General features: G+C 39.9%; 1 protein-coding gene across 4 annotated transcripts in view; it reads left to right on the forward strand.

The window, feature by feature from the left end:
• The window catches only part of BMAL2 (basic helix-loop-helix ARNT like 2), a 94809-nt gene that overhangs the window by 65777 nt on the left and 13846 nt on the right, over positions 1–15186 (forward strand). For all 4 annotated transcript variants that reach the window (XM_055280290.2, XM_055280287.2, XM_055280288.2 and 1 more), the window contains 5 exons: positions 4584–4824; positions 5306–5412; positions 5573–5723; positions 6665–6723; positions 7481–7589. In XM_055280290.2, coding sequence (XP_055136265.2) covers positions 4584–4824; positions 5306–5412; positions 5573–5723; positions 6665–6723; positions 7481–7589 — 667 coding nt within the window. The remainder of the gene's footprint in view (positions 1–4583; positions 4825–5305; positions 5413–5572; positions 5724–6664; positions 6724–7480; positions 7590–15186) is intronic.

Raw genomic sequence — 15186 nt, forward strand, 5'->3', positions numbered from 1 at the left:
AGGCAAGTTTCTCTTAATATATGGAAAATGGGTGGTACGGGGTGAATTGTTTTCCCCCAAAGTTTGTATGTTGAAGCCCTAGGCCCCAGTGTGACTGTATTCGTAGTTAGAGCCTTTAACGGTGTAATTAAGGGTAAATAAGGTTATAAGGGTAGACCCCTATACAACATTTCTATTTTTGAAACCACGCAGTCTGGAATTTTGTTATGACAATCTGAGCAGACTAATACAGTGGGTAATGACAGCGTCTCCTGAGAGTGTGGTTAGGATCACCCGTGGCTCATGCAGTGCTTGGCTCCTAGGAAGCACTCAATAAATGGTAGCTATTTGCAGCTCAGAAAGAAGAGAATAGAAAACGAAAGAGAGAAAGGAGTGAGTGAGTAATTATTAAGATTCTACTACATGCCAAGCACATTGCATAATTATCCAGTTTAATCTCCCTAACAGTTCTGTGCAGAGCACAGATGAGGAAACTGCACTTTTAGAAGGTTGTGTAATTTTTCTAAAGTCACATATAGAGTGACAGAATCAGCAATCTGGCTTTAAAATCTGTATGCCATGCCACCTACTAGAGTAGCTTCCTAGATGCTGGAAGGTTTTAGTGAAAGAGATTCTGGATGATTTTTGCAGCAGACACACAGCGAGGGAGTGGGCACCTGCTGTAGGAATGTGTTCCTGCCCACACCAGGATGTTCACTCCCACGCCCAGCTGGGCCACACAGATGCCTGCATTCAGAGGCAAATATCTTTTCAAAAAGGAGTTTTGAATCTGCTCAAGCCCTGGAACCAAGTATTCACTTAACACACCAGAGTTCTGTACCAAATGCACAGGCCTAAGCAATGGTAAGGGAATGTGTCAGCATTCAGTGTGGCCCTTCCTTGCAGGACCTGGTTTGAGAACTGCCTGTAGACAGCTGGGCCAGGATAAGGTTACTGCAGAAGGTAAACCCTGATTGCCACCTGGATGATCTGCTTGAGGGTCGTTTTGTCTTCTGCTTTAACCAAGGAGAGTGTCTGTCAAGTGAAATTACATTTTTCATATGGTCGCTTTGAAATTACTCTTTCAAATAGTAATTAACCAGTGGAATTCACTGTGGTTTTAAATTAATTAATTAATTTATTTATTTATTTACTGAGATGGAGTCTTGCTCTGTGGTCCAGGCTGGAGTGCAGTGGTGTGATCTCAGCTCACTGCAACCTCTGCCTCCTGGGTTCAAGCCATTCTCCTGTCTCAGCCTCCCAAGTAGCTGGAACTACAGGCATGTGCTACCAGGCCTGGCTAATTTCTTGTATCTTTAGTAGAGATGGGGTTTCACCATTTTAGCCAGGATAGTCCTGATCTCCTGACCTCGTGATCCGCCCGCCTTGGCCTCCCAAAGTGCTGGGATTACAGGCGTGAGCCAACGCGCCCAGCCAATTCACTGTGTTTTAAGACCGCTCATTATTAATGATGAAACCCTGTGATTAGTAAAGGTGTTTTTCTTCCCTTTTACCGTGACATGTCAGTTACATTTAAACTTAGAGCAAGACTAGAGAGCAGCCCTTTTTATTTTAATTGGAAGTTGAATTTAAGATTTATGGAAAGGCCGTTTCTCAGAATTTCTCAAGATGAGTTACCCAAGTTTATTTCTGATTTTGCATTATGTTTGAGATTTTACATAATAAAAGATTTTTAAAAAATAACATTGACATTTAAAAAAATTATTTATATCCTGAATCAAACCTTCATGGGTCATGGATTCAGACTTTGAAAAAGCTTCTAAGGTAGAGAGACAATTACTCAGGTACCTGAAGTTGTGAAATCGCAGGCTGATGAAGGATGGATGACTGCTACCAAATGTCTTAAGTGTTTCTTAAATTTATCTTCGTAAGATAATTGTTCATGAGGAAGAAGTACAACAGTACGCCCAGAATCCACTTGTTTCTTGTGCATGTGTGGCAGATGCTATCTGTCAGTGCCCCGTGGATATTTGTGGCATATCCCCCTAGCACCCACCACTGCAGACAGGGCGTACCACTGGCCTCCAGTGTCCAAAGCCGGGACTCTCTGCCTGACCTCTTCCTCTGGTCTCTGGAGCCAGTTCTGCCTGCGGCTCCAGGAACTTGCAGGTTTCAGGTACTTTATTAGCTTCCTTCTCTTCCGTGTCTCACTTCCCAGTTCCCTGACAGTGTTTCCTGGGACCACCCCTCAAATAAACTTCTTGTATTTGAATCCTTGTTTTGGATCTGCTTCCTCAAGAATTCAAGTGAAGACAGCAAGACACCAAGTTGAGAGACCTAGCCTGCAACGTATTGAGGAAAAATTTCATAAAGGATTTTGAAAGGATGTCCTGTAAATGAAGGCAGTGTTTAGGGTAATAACAGGCTTTTTCACCCTCTCGTCACCCCCACACAGTTTTGGGAAATCATGGAGTACATGACACTTGAGTCTAGCCTGTGGAGCAGATGTAAGTAAATAGTTTGGCAAGGATCAGGCCTCATGACTCCAATATTTAGATAAAGAGCTAAAGAATTATTGGGAGAAGAATTTTTAACCCATTTCCCATTTGCCCTGAGAATACTGCACTGATAGCGAGCTGTATTTTTTTCTTTTCTAAATAGGAAATGGATTAAATGGGATTTTTTAAAAAAAACTTAGATAGCTGATCAAATGAATTGCAGTTGATAGAATTACACAATCCCAACTAGAAATTTGCCAACTGAATAAATGTTCACAGTGAGAAGTGAGGGACAGTTCGATTTGGAAATACAGAGAGAGAAGTAAATGCAACAGGCTAGGTTCTATGTGATGAGATTACATATATAAATAAAAAATACAGACTTTCTTAAGTCTATATTTTCAGTAGAGTGGAATGTTTTTAGTCAGTATCATTCATAAGTTTGCAGAAATGCCAAACCTGATGTATAAGCCCTTTTATTTTTAACTGCCATCTAGCTTTGTTAATATGAATGAAAACTTTTATTCATACTTACTCAATTTTAATTCCTTTGAGGTATCTGGGTTGTTAGGAGGAGGTAGAGCCTAGAGTGACCTCCAGATTTCTCTTTGAACTGCCTGGGTTGATCGTGGCACCAGTAAACGGGGTAGGGAATAAATGATAAAGACTGGGTTTGGGTTGGAAGAGATAAGGAGTTTTGTAATTTAGGGCATCTGTGGCCCGGGAAGGGAGCGGTGTTTGTGAGATGTTGGATACAAGGTTTTATGCATGGCTTACAACCTGCCCTCTGTTCCCTGCTTTATTTTCCAGCCTTTCCCACTGCAGCACATGCTTCAGCCGCATCTGACCGCTCTCTCTCAGTTTTCACTGGTCATTCCCTCTGGCTGGAACACCTTTGTGTCCTTCCCCTTCTGTCACCCAGGCAACTCCTATTTAAACATCTTTGATGACAGAGCACTCACTATCAGCAAATGGTGTGGCATTAGTGGTTCAGAAAGTAGGCTCTGGAGCCAGCCTGAGTTTTAACCCCAGCTCCATCCTGTACCTGCTGTGACCTTGCCATTAACTCAGTTTCCTAGAACAATGAAGATACTAGAACATCCCATAGAACTATTAAGATTAAATGAGTTATACGTTTAAAGCACTTAAAATAGACTGTGACACATAAAGTGTTCTCTAAATCTTTGCTATTATTGTTAACTACTATCTTATATGACAGTTCATATCATCTTCTATTTAAACAAAAATTTAAAGGATTTATTGTAGTGGAAGTTTTACCAAATAGTGCCAATTTAAAACATTGATTGTTTTAATCTTTTCTAAATCGTACCATAAAAACAGCTGTTTCAAATAATTTTTATCTCAGGCTTTTCCCCTACCTTTTAACCTTTAAATCACTTTTGTGGCATGCCATAATCTGTATCCTACTCATTGTTTATGCCCGTATTGGATTTATTGTTTGCTTAAGCATGATATTTGAGCATATAGATTATTTCCAATTTTTTATTATTTTGGTGGACATGCTTGACAAGCTTCTTCCTATGAGTTAATTGCTTGGGATTTTCCTAAAAAGTGAAATTCATTTTATTTTTATACTTTTCATTATAAATTTCTCCAAGTGTTCTTTAAAATGTTTCTATAATCTATTATAACCTTATATATCTATTAACCATTATAAGCACTGACATAAGAAGTTTAAGAATGTGTGCATAATGATTTAGATGTCTTTTTAAACTTTCGAATATAAGTTACAATGTACCAAAAAACTTCATAAGGTGAAAACAATATCGCAAGGGGGCATGAGGATTAATTTTTTCCAGTAGATGTAAATTACTGTAATTTTAAAAATTGACTTGGAAATATGTTAAGTCGTAGACCTAGTTAATCCTAAAATAAAGCAACCTGTTCGCTTTTTCATGTAGTACATACAATTTAGTTCCTGAGAAAAATAAACTATTAATAATAAAGTCATGAAATAAACAAAATTGGTGATACCTTTTCAATGGAATACCATTCCCTTTCATATTTTAGCATATTTAAAGAGCATTTTATAGCACAATTATAACTATTATAGATGTCAATATAAGAAATTTAATGACTTACTTATAATGATCCAAATGTCCTTTTTAAAAATCTTTGAATTAGAGCATAGAAAATTCTATACTATCCATTGCACTGGTTACTTGAGAAGCTGGCCTCCAAGTATTGTTGGAATGGAAGAAGAAAGGAACAGTAAGAAAGACAACAGTAATTTTACCTGCCTTGTGGCCATTGGAAGATTACAGCCATATACTGTTCCACAGAACAGTGGAGAGATTAATGTGAAACCAACTGAATTTATAACCCGGTTTGCAGTGAATGGAAAATTTGTCTATGTAGATCAAAGGTAAACATTTCCATGTTATAATGATTAGAATTCAGTGGGATATTTGAAGCTATTAAAGGCATGTCTTAGTAGCACTGCTAGTTTTTTTTTTCTTTTTTCTGTTTCAGAACAGAAAATAAAGTTTAAATGAAATAAGAATATGGACATGTCAGTAAATTTGTTTAAGCCAGCATGTAAACTTGGAAGAGTGTCTCTTAGCCAGTGGTGCAGAAACTGGGCATGGTCTGTGGCCACGATTTTACTGGCAAAAGCTAGTAAGAGCGCAGCCTGGATCGGGTGGAGGCCTCATGCCTGGGTGCCTATTCTGTGTTGCAGCTCTAGTCTGGGTCTAGGGCAGCCGAGGGGAGCCCAGTGATGTGCTTGGGTCACTCATCCCCTACCCTGTGCACTTCTTTATGATCCTGACCATGTGTGGGCCTACAGTCTTCTGGGAGGGAGTACACTCACCACTTCTGAAGTTTATTTTCAATTTTAAAACCAGGGCAACAGCAATTTTAGGATATCTGCCTCAGGAACTTTTGGGAACTTCTTGTTACGAATATTTTCATCAAGATGACCACAATAATTTGACTGATAAGCACAAAGCAGGTAGGTATGCATTGAGCAGAATACATTTTGGGGTATTTAAAATGACAGTTTTAACTCTTAATTTCCCATTCCTGTGAAATTTGAAGTTTGAATTAATCTTCACAACATTGATTTTTATAGTCGTTGACTATTATGCTGATAATTATCTTTTCTCGCTAAGTTCTACAGAGTAAGGAGAAAATACTGACAGATTCCTACAAATTCAGAGCAAAAGATGGCTCTTTTGTGACTTTAAAAAGCCAATGGTTTAGTTTCACAAATCCTTGGACGAAAGAACTGGAATATATTGTATCTGTCAACACTTTAGTTTTGTAAGTAATTTTTTATGTTAAGACCTTTATATTGATTTCAAATGAGTCTCTTTGCTTTTCTCCTCTCATCTTGCTAAACCATTATAACGGTATGATCCTCTGGCCTTTTATTATAACTTGAGATTTATCTTTTGAATAATTCATTTACTGTTCATTGACATTAGTTCTCAGAATTAAGCTAAAAGTTTTCATTTTTGTAATACATTCCTTCTTACTTGATATAATATGTGAGGGTAAAGGCATTTATTCAAGCATTTTCTTCCTACCCTCCGTGACCATTCAGTAAACAATGCAGACATGGATTTCTACTGTGCATTATTGTAAGAAATTGTTGTGTCCTCCCTGTCATTTTTACCTGCACATCTTGTAAGCCTGGGGTGCCACAATGTCTGTGTAGGCATGCCCAGCACAGGGGAGAACAGAAATTCAGCCCAGGTGTTGCTTTAGCAAGCCCTGGTCGGTAGCTGTGTCAGCCTGAAGGAAGAGCCAAGTTTTCTTGATTTTATAGTAGGCTACGATGGCCCCGTTCTAAGTCTTACTTTTTTTCTGTAAGTTTCTCTTTGAAATTGCTGTAAGGTTTCCTTGAACCAGTTGTTTCCTTGTCTACAATACTGAGTGAAAAATAATTAAAAAAAAAAGTTTAATGCTTCCAGTATTTCCTGTCACCCATCCCAATAATCTTTGCCTACTTAATTATTAGTACATGAACTGAGTTTGTTATTGTGAGAGCACATACTTTATAGAGGAATGGGGCATTTGGCAAATGCCATGATACTTAGCACGTTAAGACCTTGATTTCTGGTGGTGGTACCAACAATATGTGTATATAAAACATAAGTGGGCCACAAATGGACAAATTAAATATACAGAGCTTAGTGTAGTTGCTATAACAGTTTCCTTCACCTTAGAAAGTAAATCACCTATGGTGTTTTTAATTCTAGGGGACATAGTGAGCCTGGAGAAGCATCATTTTTTCCTTGTAGTTCTCAATCATCAGAAGGTAAGCTTAGTTTTAGATGATGGAAGACTTATTACTAAGACATACTATTAAGACTATTATTATCTTTTTCTGTCCTGGAGAGGGGAAAATTTGAAGGTGAAATTAAAAGGAGTTCTGCAGGTTGGGTTATAGGAATCCCAACTTTGGTTTAGAAGAGACTAAATTCAATGGGAGACAGATACCCCATTTAAACTCCCAAAGGTATCAGCATGTCCCCCTCAAAATTTTCACAGTGCTTTACCCACATTTGTGTTATAATCTTGCATTGTACTGCAATTAGTTGTTCATTCAACTTGCTTTCCAGTAGACTGAGTTCTTTAAGAGCAGGAATGATGTTTTATCCATTATTCAGCCCTAGCAGCTAACATTGTTCCTTGTCAATTGTGACACTCTTGGACAAGTTAACGAAAAGTATTGGAGTTTTTGCTTATCTGTGTTAGTTTTTCACCACAGGAATATATTAATGTATTATTTGTAAAAATAAAAATCTTAGGAAACACTGAAGTAGTATTGCTGTGGAAATTAAAGTGGGAAGAGACTGGAGTCAAGGGTTACAAGTCACAATTGTGCCCTCAGTGACTTTCTACACATTGGATTCAAAGAGCATCATGAATTACATGTGTAATGCAAGGATGAGTGTTTTCCAACTTTTTTGGATGCAGCTAGTCTGTTTCTTTTAAGGAGAGAACTGTGAAATTATTTGAATTGAAAGAAAGATGAAGTCCTCAATTGAATTTCTCCTTTTGCTGTTACTTAGAATCCTCTAGACAATCTTGTATGAGTGTACCTGGAATGTCTACTGGAACAGTACTTGGTGCTGGTAGTATTGGAACAGATATTGCAAATGAAATTCTGGATTTACAGAGGTAATGTTTTATTGCTGCAAATATTTTCAAAAATAAAAATACCATATTTATAAAATCAATATATAAAAATCAGTAGCCTTCCTATATACAAATGATAACCAGTTTAATATAATCGAAAATGCTGGGGGAGGGAGCCAAGATGGCCAGACAGGAACAGCTCCAGTCTACAGCTCCCAGCGTGAGCGACGCAGAAGACGGGTATTTCTGCATTTCCATCTGAGGTATCGGGTTCATCTCACTAGGGAGTGCCAAACAGTGGGTGCAGGACAGCGGGTGCATCGCACCGTGCGTGAGCCGAAGCAGGGCAAGGCATTGCCTCACTCAGGAAGCGCAAGGGGTCAGGGAGTTCCCTTTCCTAGTCAAAGAAAGGGGTGACAGACGGCACCTGGAAAATCAGGTCACTCCCACCCTAATACTGCGCTTTTCCCATGGGCTTAAAAAACGGCACACCAGGAGATTATATCCTGCACCTGGCTCGGAGGGTCCTATGCCCACGGAGTCTTGCTGATTGCTAGCACAGCAGTCTGAGATCAAACTGCAAGGTGGCAGTGAGGCTGGGGGAGGGGCGCCCACCATTGCCCAGGCTTGCTTAGGTAAACAAAGCAGCCCGGAAGCTCAAACTGGGTGGAGCCCACCACAGCTCAAAGAGGCCTGCCTGCCTCTGTAGGCTCCACCTCTGGGGGCAGGACACAGACAAACAAAAAGACAGCAGTAACCTCTGCAGACTTAAATGTCCCTGACAGCTTTGAAGAGAGTAGTGGTTCTCCCAGCACACAGCTGGAGATTTGAGAACAGGCAGACTGCCTCCTCAAGTGAGTCCCTGACCCCTGACCCCCGAGCAGCCTAACTGGGAGGCTCCCCCAAGTAGGGGCAGACTGACGCCTCACACGGCCGGGTACTCCTCTGAGACAAAACTTCCAGAGGAACGATCAGGCAGCAGCATTCGCAGTTCATGAAATTCCGCTGTTCTGCAGCCTCCGCTGCTGAGACCCAGGCAGACGGGGTCTGGAGTAGACCTCTAACAAACTCCAACAGACCTGCAGCTGAGGGTCCTGTCTGTTAGAAGGAAAACTAACAAACAGAAAGGACATCCACACCAAAAACCCGTCTGTACATCACCATCATCAAAGACCAAAAGTAGATAAAACCACAAAGATGGGGAAAAAACAGAGCAGAAAAACTGGAAATTCTAAAAAGCAGAGCACCTCTCCTCCTCCAAAGGAACGCAGTTCCTCACCAGCAACGGAGCAAGGCTGGACAGAGAATGACTTTCACGAGTTGAGAGAAGAAGGCTTCAGACGATCAAACTGCTCCAAGCTACAGGAGGAAATTCAAACCAAAGGCAAAGAAGTTAAAAACTTTGAAAAAAATTTAGACGAATGTATAACTAGAATAACCAATACAGAGAAGTGCTTAAAGGAGCTGATGGAGCTGAAAGCCAAGGCTCGAGAACTACTTGAAGAATCTAGAAGCCTCAGTAGCTGATGCGATCAACTGGAAGAAAGGGTATCAGTGATGGAAGATGAAATGAATGAAATGAAGTGAGAAGGGAAGTTGAGAGAAAAAAGAATAAAGAGAAATGAACAAAGCCTCCAAGAAATATGGGACTATGTGAAAAGACCAAATCTACGTCTGATTGGTGTACCTGAAAGTGACAGGGAGAATGGAACCAAGTTGGAAAACACTCTGCAAGATATTATCCAGGAGAACTTCCCCAATCTAGCAAGGCAGGCCAACATTCAGATTCAGGAAATACAGAGAACACCACAAAGATACTCCTTGAGAAGAGCAACTCCAAGACACATAATTGTCAGATTCACCAAAGTTGAAATGAAGGAAAAAATGTTAAGGGCAGCCAGAGAGAAAGGTCGGGTTACCCACAAAGGGAAGCCTATCAGACAAACAGCATATCTCTCGGCAGAAACTCTACAAGCCAGAAGAGAGTGAGGGCCAATATTCAACATTCTTAAAGAATTTTCAACCCAGAATCTCATATCCATCAAAACTAAGCTTCATAAGTGAAGGAGAAATAAAATACTTTACAGACAAGCAAATGCTGAGAGATTTTCTCACCACCAGGCCTGCCCTAAAAGACCTCCTGAAGGAAGCACTAAACATGGAAAGGAACAACCAGTACCAGCCACTGCAAAATCATGCCAAATTGTAAAGACCATCGAGGCTAGGAAGAAACTGCATCAACTAACGAGCAAAATAACCAGCTAACATCATAATGACACGATCAAATTCTCACATAACAATATTAACTTTAAATGTAAATGGACTATATACTCCAATTAAAAGACACAGACTGGCAAATTGGATAAAGAGTCAAGACCCATCAGTGTGCTGTATTCAGGAAACCCATCTCACATGCAGAGACACACATAGGCTCAAAATAAAAGGATGGAGGAAGATCTACCAAGCAAATAGAAAACAAAAAAAGGCAGGGGTTGCAATCCTAGTCTCTGATAAAACAGACTTTAAACCAACAAAGATCAAAAGAGACAAGGCCATTACATAATGGTAAAGGGATCAATTCAACAAGAAGAGCTAACTATCCTAAATATATATTCACCCAGTACAGGAGCACACAGATTCATAAAGCAAGTCCTGAGTGACCTACAAAGAGACTTAGACCCCCACACAATAATAATGGGAGACTTTAACACCCCACTGTCAACATTAGACAGGTCAACGAGACAGGAAGTTAACAAGGATACCCAGGAATTGAACTCAGCTCTGCACCAAGCAGACCTAATAGACATCTACAGAACTCTCCACCCCAAATCAACAGAATATACATTTTTTTCAGCACCACACCACACCTATGCCAAAATTGACCACATAGTTGGAAGTAACGCTCTCCTCAGCAAATGTAAAAGAACAGAAATTATAACAAACTGTCTTTCAGACCACAGTGCAATCAAACTGGAACTCAGGATTAAGAAACTCACTCAAAACCGTTCAACTACATGGAAACTGAACAACCTGCTCCTGAATGACTACTGGGTACATAATGAAATGAAGGCAGAAATAAAGATGTTCTTTGAAACCAACGAGAACAAAGACAACATACCAGAATCTCTGGGACACATTCAAAGCAGTGTGTAGAGGGAAATTTATAGCACTAAATGCCCACAAGAGAAAGCAGGAAAGATCCAAAATTGACACCCTAACATCACAATTAAAAGAACTAGAAAAGCAAGAGCAAACACATTCAAAAGCTAGCAGAAGGCTAGAAATAACTAAAATCAGAGCAGAACTGAAGGAAATAGAGACACAAAAAACCCTTCAAAAAATTAATGAATCCAGGAGCTGGTTTTTTGAAAAGATCAACAAAATTGATAGACAGCTAGCAAGACTAATAAAGAAGAAAAGAGAGAAGAATCAAATAGACACAATAAAAAGTGATAAAGGGGATATCACCACCGATCCCACAGAAATACAAACTACCATCAGAGAATACTATAAACACCTCTACGCAAATAAACTAGAAAATCCAGCAGAAATGGATAAATTCCTCAACACATACTTCCTCCCAAGACTAAACCAGGAAGAAGTTGAATCTCTGAATAGACCAATAACAGGCTCTGAAATTGTGGCAATAATCAATAGCTTACCAACCAAAAAGAGTCCAGGACCAGATGGATTCACAGCCGAATTCTACCAGAGGTACAAGGAGGAACTGGTACCATTCCTTCTGAAACTATTCCAATTGATAGAAAAAGAGGGAATCCTCCCTAACAAATTTTATGAGGCCAGCATCATCCTGATACCAAAGCCTGGCAGAGACACAACCAAAAAAGAGAATTTTAGACCAATATCCTTGATGAACATTGATGCAAAAATCCTCAATAAAATACTGGCAAACCAAATCCAGCAGCACATCAAAAAGCTTATCCACCATGATCAACTGGGCTTCATCCCTGGGATGCAAGGCTGGTTCAACATATGCAAATCAATAAATGTAATCCAGCATATAAACAGAACCAAAGACAAAAACCACATGATTATCTCAATAGATGCAGAAAAGGCCTTTGACAAAATTCAACAACGCTTCATGCTAAAAACTCAATGAATTAGGTATTGATGGGACGTGTCTCAAAATAATAAGAGCTATCTATGACAAACCCACAGCCAATATCATGCTGAATGAGCAAAAACTGGAAGCATTCCCTTTGAAAACTGGCACAAGACAGGGATGCCCTGTCTCACCACTCCTATTCAACATAGTGTTGGAAGTTCTGGCCAGGGCAATCAGGCAGGAGAAGGAAATAAAGGGTATTCAATTAGGAAAAGAGGAAGTCAAATTGTCCCTGTTTGCAGATGACATGATTGTATATCTAGAAAACCCCATTGTCTCAGCCCAAAATCTCCTTAAGCTGATTAGCAACTTCAGCAAAGTCTCAGGATACAAAATCAATGTACAAAAATCACAAGCATTCTTGTACACCAATAACAGACAAACAGAGAGCCAAATCATGAGTGAACTCCCATTCACAATTGCTTCAAAGAGAATAGAATACCTAGGAATCCAACTTACAAGGGATGTGAAGGACCTCTTCAAGGAGAACTACAAACCACTGCTCAATGAAATAAAAGAGGATACAAACAAATGGAAGAACATTCCATGCTCATGGGTAGGAAGAATCAATATCGTGAAAATGGCCATACTGCCCAAGGTAATTTATAGATTCAATGCCATCCCCATCAAGCTACCAATGACTTTCTTTTTTTTTTTTTTTTTTTTTTTGAGACAGAGTCTCGCTCTGTCGCCCGGGCTGGAGTGCAGTGGCGCAATCTCGGCTCACTGCAAGCTCCGCCTCCCGGGTTCATGCCATTCTCCTGCCTCAGCCTCCGAGTAGCTGGGACTACAGGCGCCCGCCACCGCGCCCGGCTAATTTTTTGTATTTTTTAGTAGAGACGGGGTTTCACCGTGGTCTCGATCTCCTGACCTCGTGATCCGCCCGCCTCGGCCTCCCAAAGTGCTGGGATTACAAGCGTGAGCCACCGCGCCCGGCCGCTACCAATGACTTTCTTCACAGAATTGGAAAAAACTACTTTAAAGTTCATATGGAACCAAAAAAGAGCCCGCATTGCCAAGTCAATCCTAAGCCAAAAGAACAAAGCTGGAGGCATCACACTACCTAACTTCAAACTATACTACAAGGCTACAGTAACCAAAACAGCATGGTACTGGTACCAAAACAGAGATATAGATCAATGGAACAGAACAGAGCCCTCAGAAATAATGCCACATATCTACAACTATCTGATCTTTGACAAACCTGACAAAAACAAGCAATGGGGAAAGGATTCCCTATTTAATAAATGGTGCTGGGAAAACTGGCTAGCCATGTGTAGAAAGCTGAAACTGGATCCCTTCCTTACACCTTATACAAAAATTAATTCAAGATGGATTAAAGACTTAAATGTTAGACCTAAAACCATAAAAACCCTAGAAGAAAACCTAGGCAATACCATTCAGGACATAGGCGTGGGCAAGGACTTCATGTCTAAAACACCAAAAGCAATGGCAACAAAAGCCAGAATTGACAAATGGGATCTAATTAAACTAAAGAGCTTCTGCACAGCAAAAGAAACTACCATCAGAGTGAACAGGCAACCTATAAAATGGGAGAAAATTTTCGCAACCTACTCATCTGACAAAGGACTAATATCCAGAATCTACAATGAACTCAAACAAATTTACAAGAAAAAAACAAATAACCCCATCAAAAAGTGGGCAAAGGATATGAACAGACACTTCTTAAAAGAAGACATTTATGCAGCCAAAAGACACATGAAAAAATGCTCATCATCACTGGCCATCAGAGAAATGCAAATCAAAACCACAATGAGATAGCATCTCACACCAGTTAGAATGGCCATAGTTAAAAAGTCAGGAAACAACAGGTGCTGGAGAGGATGTGGAGAAATAGGAACAGTTTTACACTGTTGGTGGGACTGTAAACTAGTTCAACCATTGTGGAAGTCAGTGTGGCGATCCCTCAGGGATCTAGAACTAGAAATACCATTTGACCCAGCCATCCCATTACTAGGTATATACCCAAAGGATTATAAAACATGCTGGTATAAAGACACATGCACACGTATGTTTATTGTGGCACTATTCACAATAGCAGAGACTTGGAACCAACCCAAATGTCCAACAATGATAGACTGGATTAAGAAAATGTGGCACATATACACCATGGAATACTATGCAGCCATAAAAAATGATGAGTTCATGTCCTTTGTAGGGACATGGATGAAGCTGGAAACCATCATTCTCAGCAAACTATCACAAGGACAAAAAACCAAACACTGCATGTTCTCACTCATAGGTGGGAATTGAACAATGAGAACACATGGACACAGGAAGAGGAACATCACACAGTGGGGCCTGTTGTGGGGTGGGGGAAGAGGGGAGGGATAGCATTAGGAGATATACCTAATGTTAAGTGAAGAATTAATGGGTGCAGCACACCAACATGGCACATGTATACATATGTAAGAAACCTGCATGTTGTGCACATGTACCCTAAAACTTAAAAGTATAATAAAAAAAATAAAAATTAAAAAAATAAAATAAAACTAAAGCTTTTCCAGAACACATATATGAATTTTTATATTCTCTTTCTTTCTTTCTTTTTTTTTTGAGACGGAGTCTCGCTCTGTCACCCAGGCTGGAGTGCAGTGGCGCAATCTCAGCTCACTGCAAGCTCCGCCTCCCGGGTTCACACCATTCTCCTGCCTCAGCCTCCTGAGTAGCTGGGACTACAGGCGCCCACCACTATGCCCAGCTAAATTTTTTTTGTATTTATAGTAGAGATGGGGTTTCACCGTGTTAACTAGGATGGTCTCGATCTCCTGACCTCCTGATCCACCCACCTCAGCCTCCCAAAGCGCTGGACCACCGTGCCTGGCCAAATTTTTATATTCTCAACTTGAAAATTCCTTTCTAAACATCACAAAATCCAGATTTTATAAAGAAAAATATTTGGTAAATTTGTTGTATAAAAATTAAAACCTTACATATAACTATATCATTATAGCAATGTTAAAAGAGAAATTATAAACTGTGGAAAATGTGTGGATTTCATACAGTAAAATAGACAACTATCTTAATGTATAAAGAATGTTCTTGTATAACGAGTAAAATTATTACGCTTTATATTAAACTTTATGTATTTAATTTTATATATCTCTATATATTAAACATTATAGTATACAGAATATTTATTATGTTTTTTTAAATTTTCTTTTGAGGCAGGGTCTTGCTCTATCCCCCAGGCTGGAGTGCAGTGGTGCGATCATGGCTCACTGCAGCCTGGACAACCCATGCTCAAGCAATCCTCCTGCCTCAGCCTCCCAGGCAGCTGGGACTACAGGTGCACACCACCACACCTGGCTACCTGGCTTATTACATTTTTAAAAAATTATAACACAATAAATGGCCAGGTGCAGTAGCTCATGCTTGTAATCCCCAGCACTTTGGGAGGCCAAAGTAGAGGATCATTTGAGGCTAGGAGTTCAAGACCAGCCTGGGCAACATATCGAGACCCCATCTCAAAAAAAGAGAGATTAGCCACGC

Source organism: Symphalangus syndactylus, chromosome 5 (genome assembly GCF_028878055.3).
Source record: "Symphalangus syndactylus isolate Jambi chromosome 5, NHGRI_mSymSyn1-v2.1_pri, whole genome shotgun sequence".
Classification (NCBI taxonomy): domain Eukaryota; kingdom Metazoa; phylum Chordata; class Mammalia; order Primates; family Hylobatidae; genus Symphalangus; species Symphalangus syndactylus.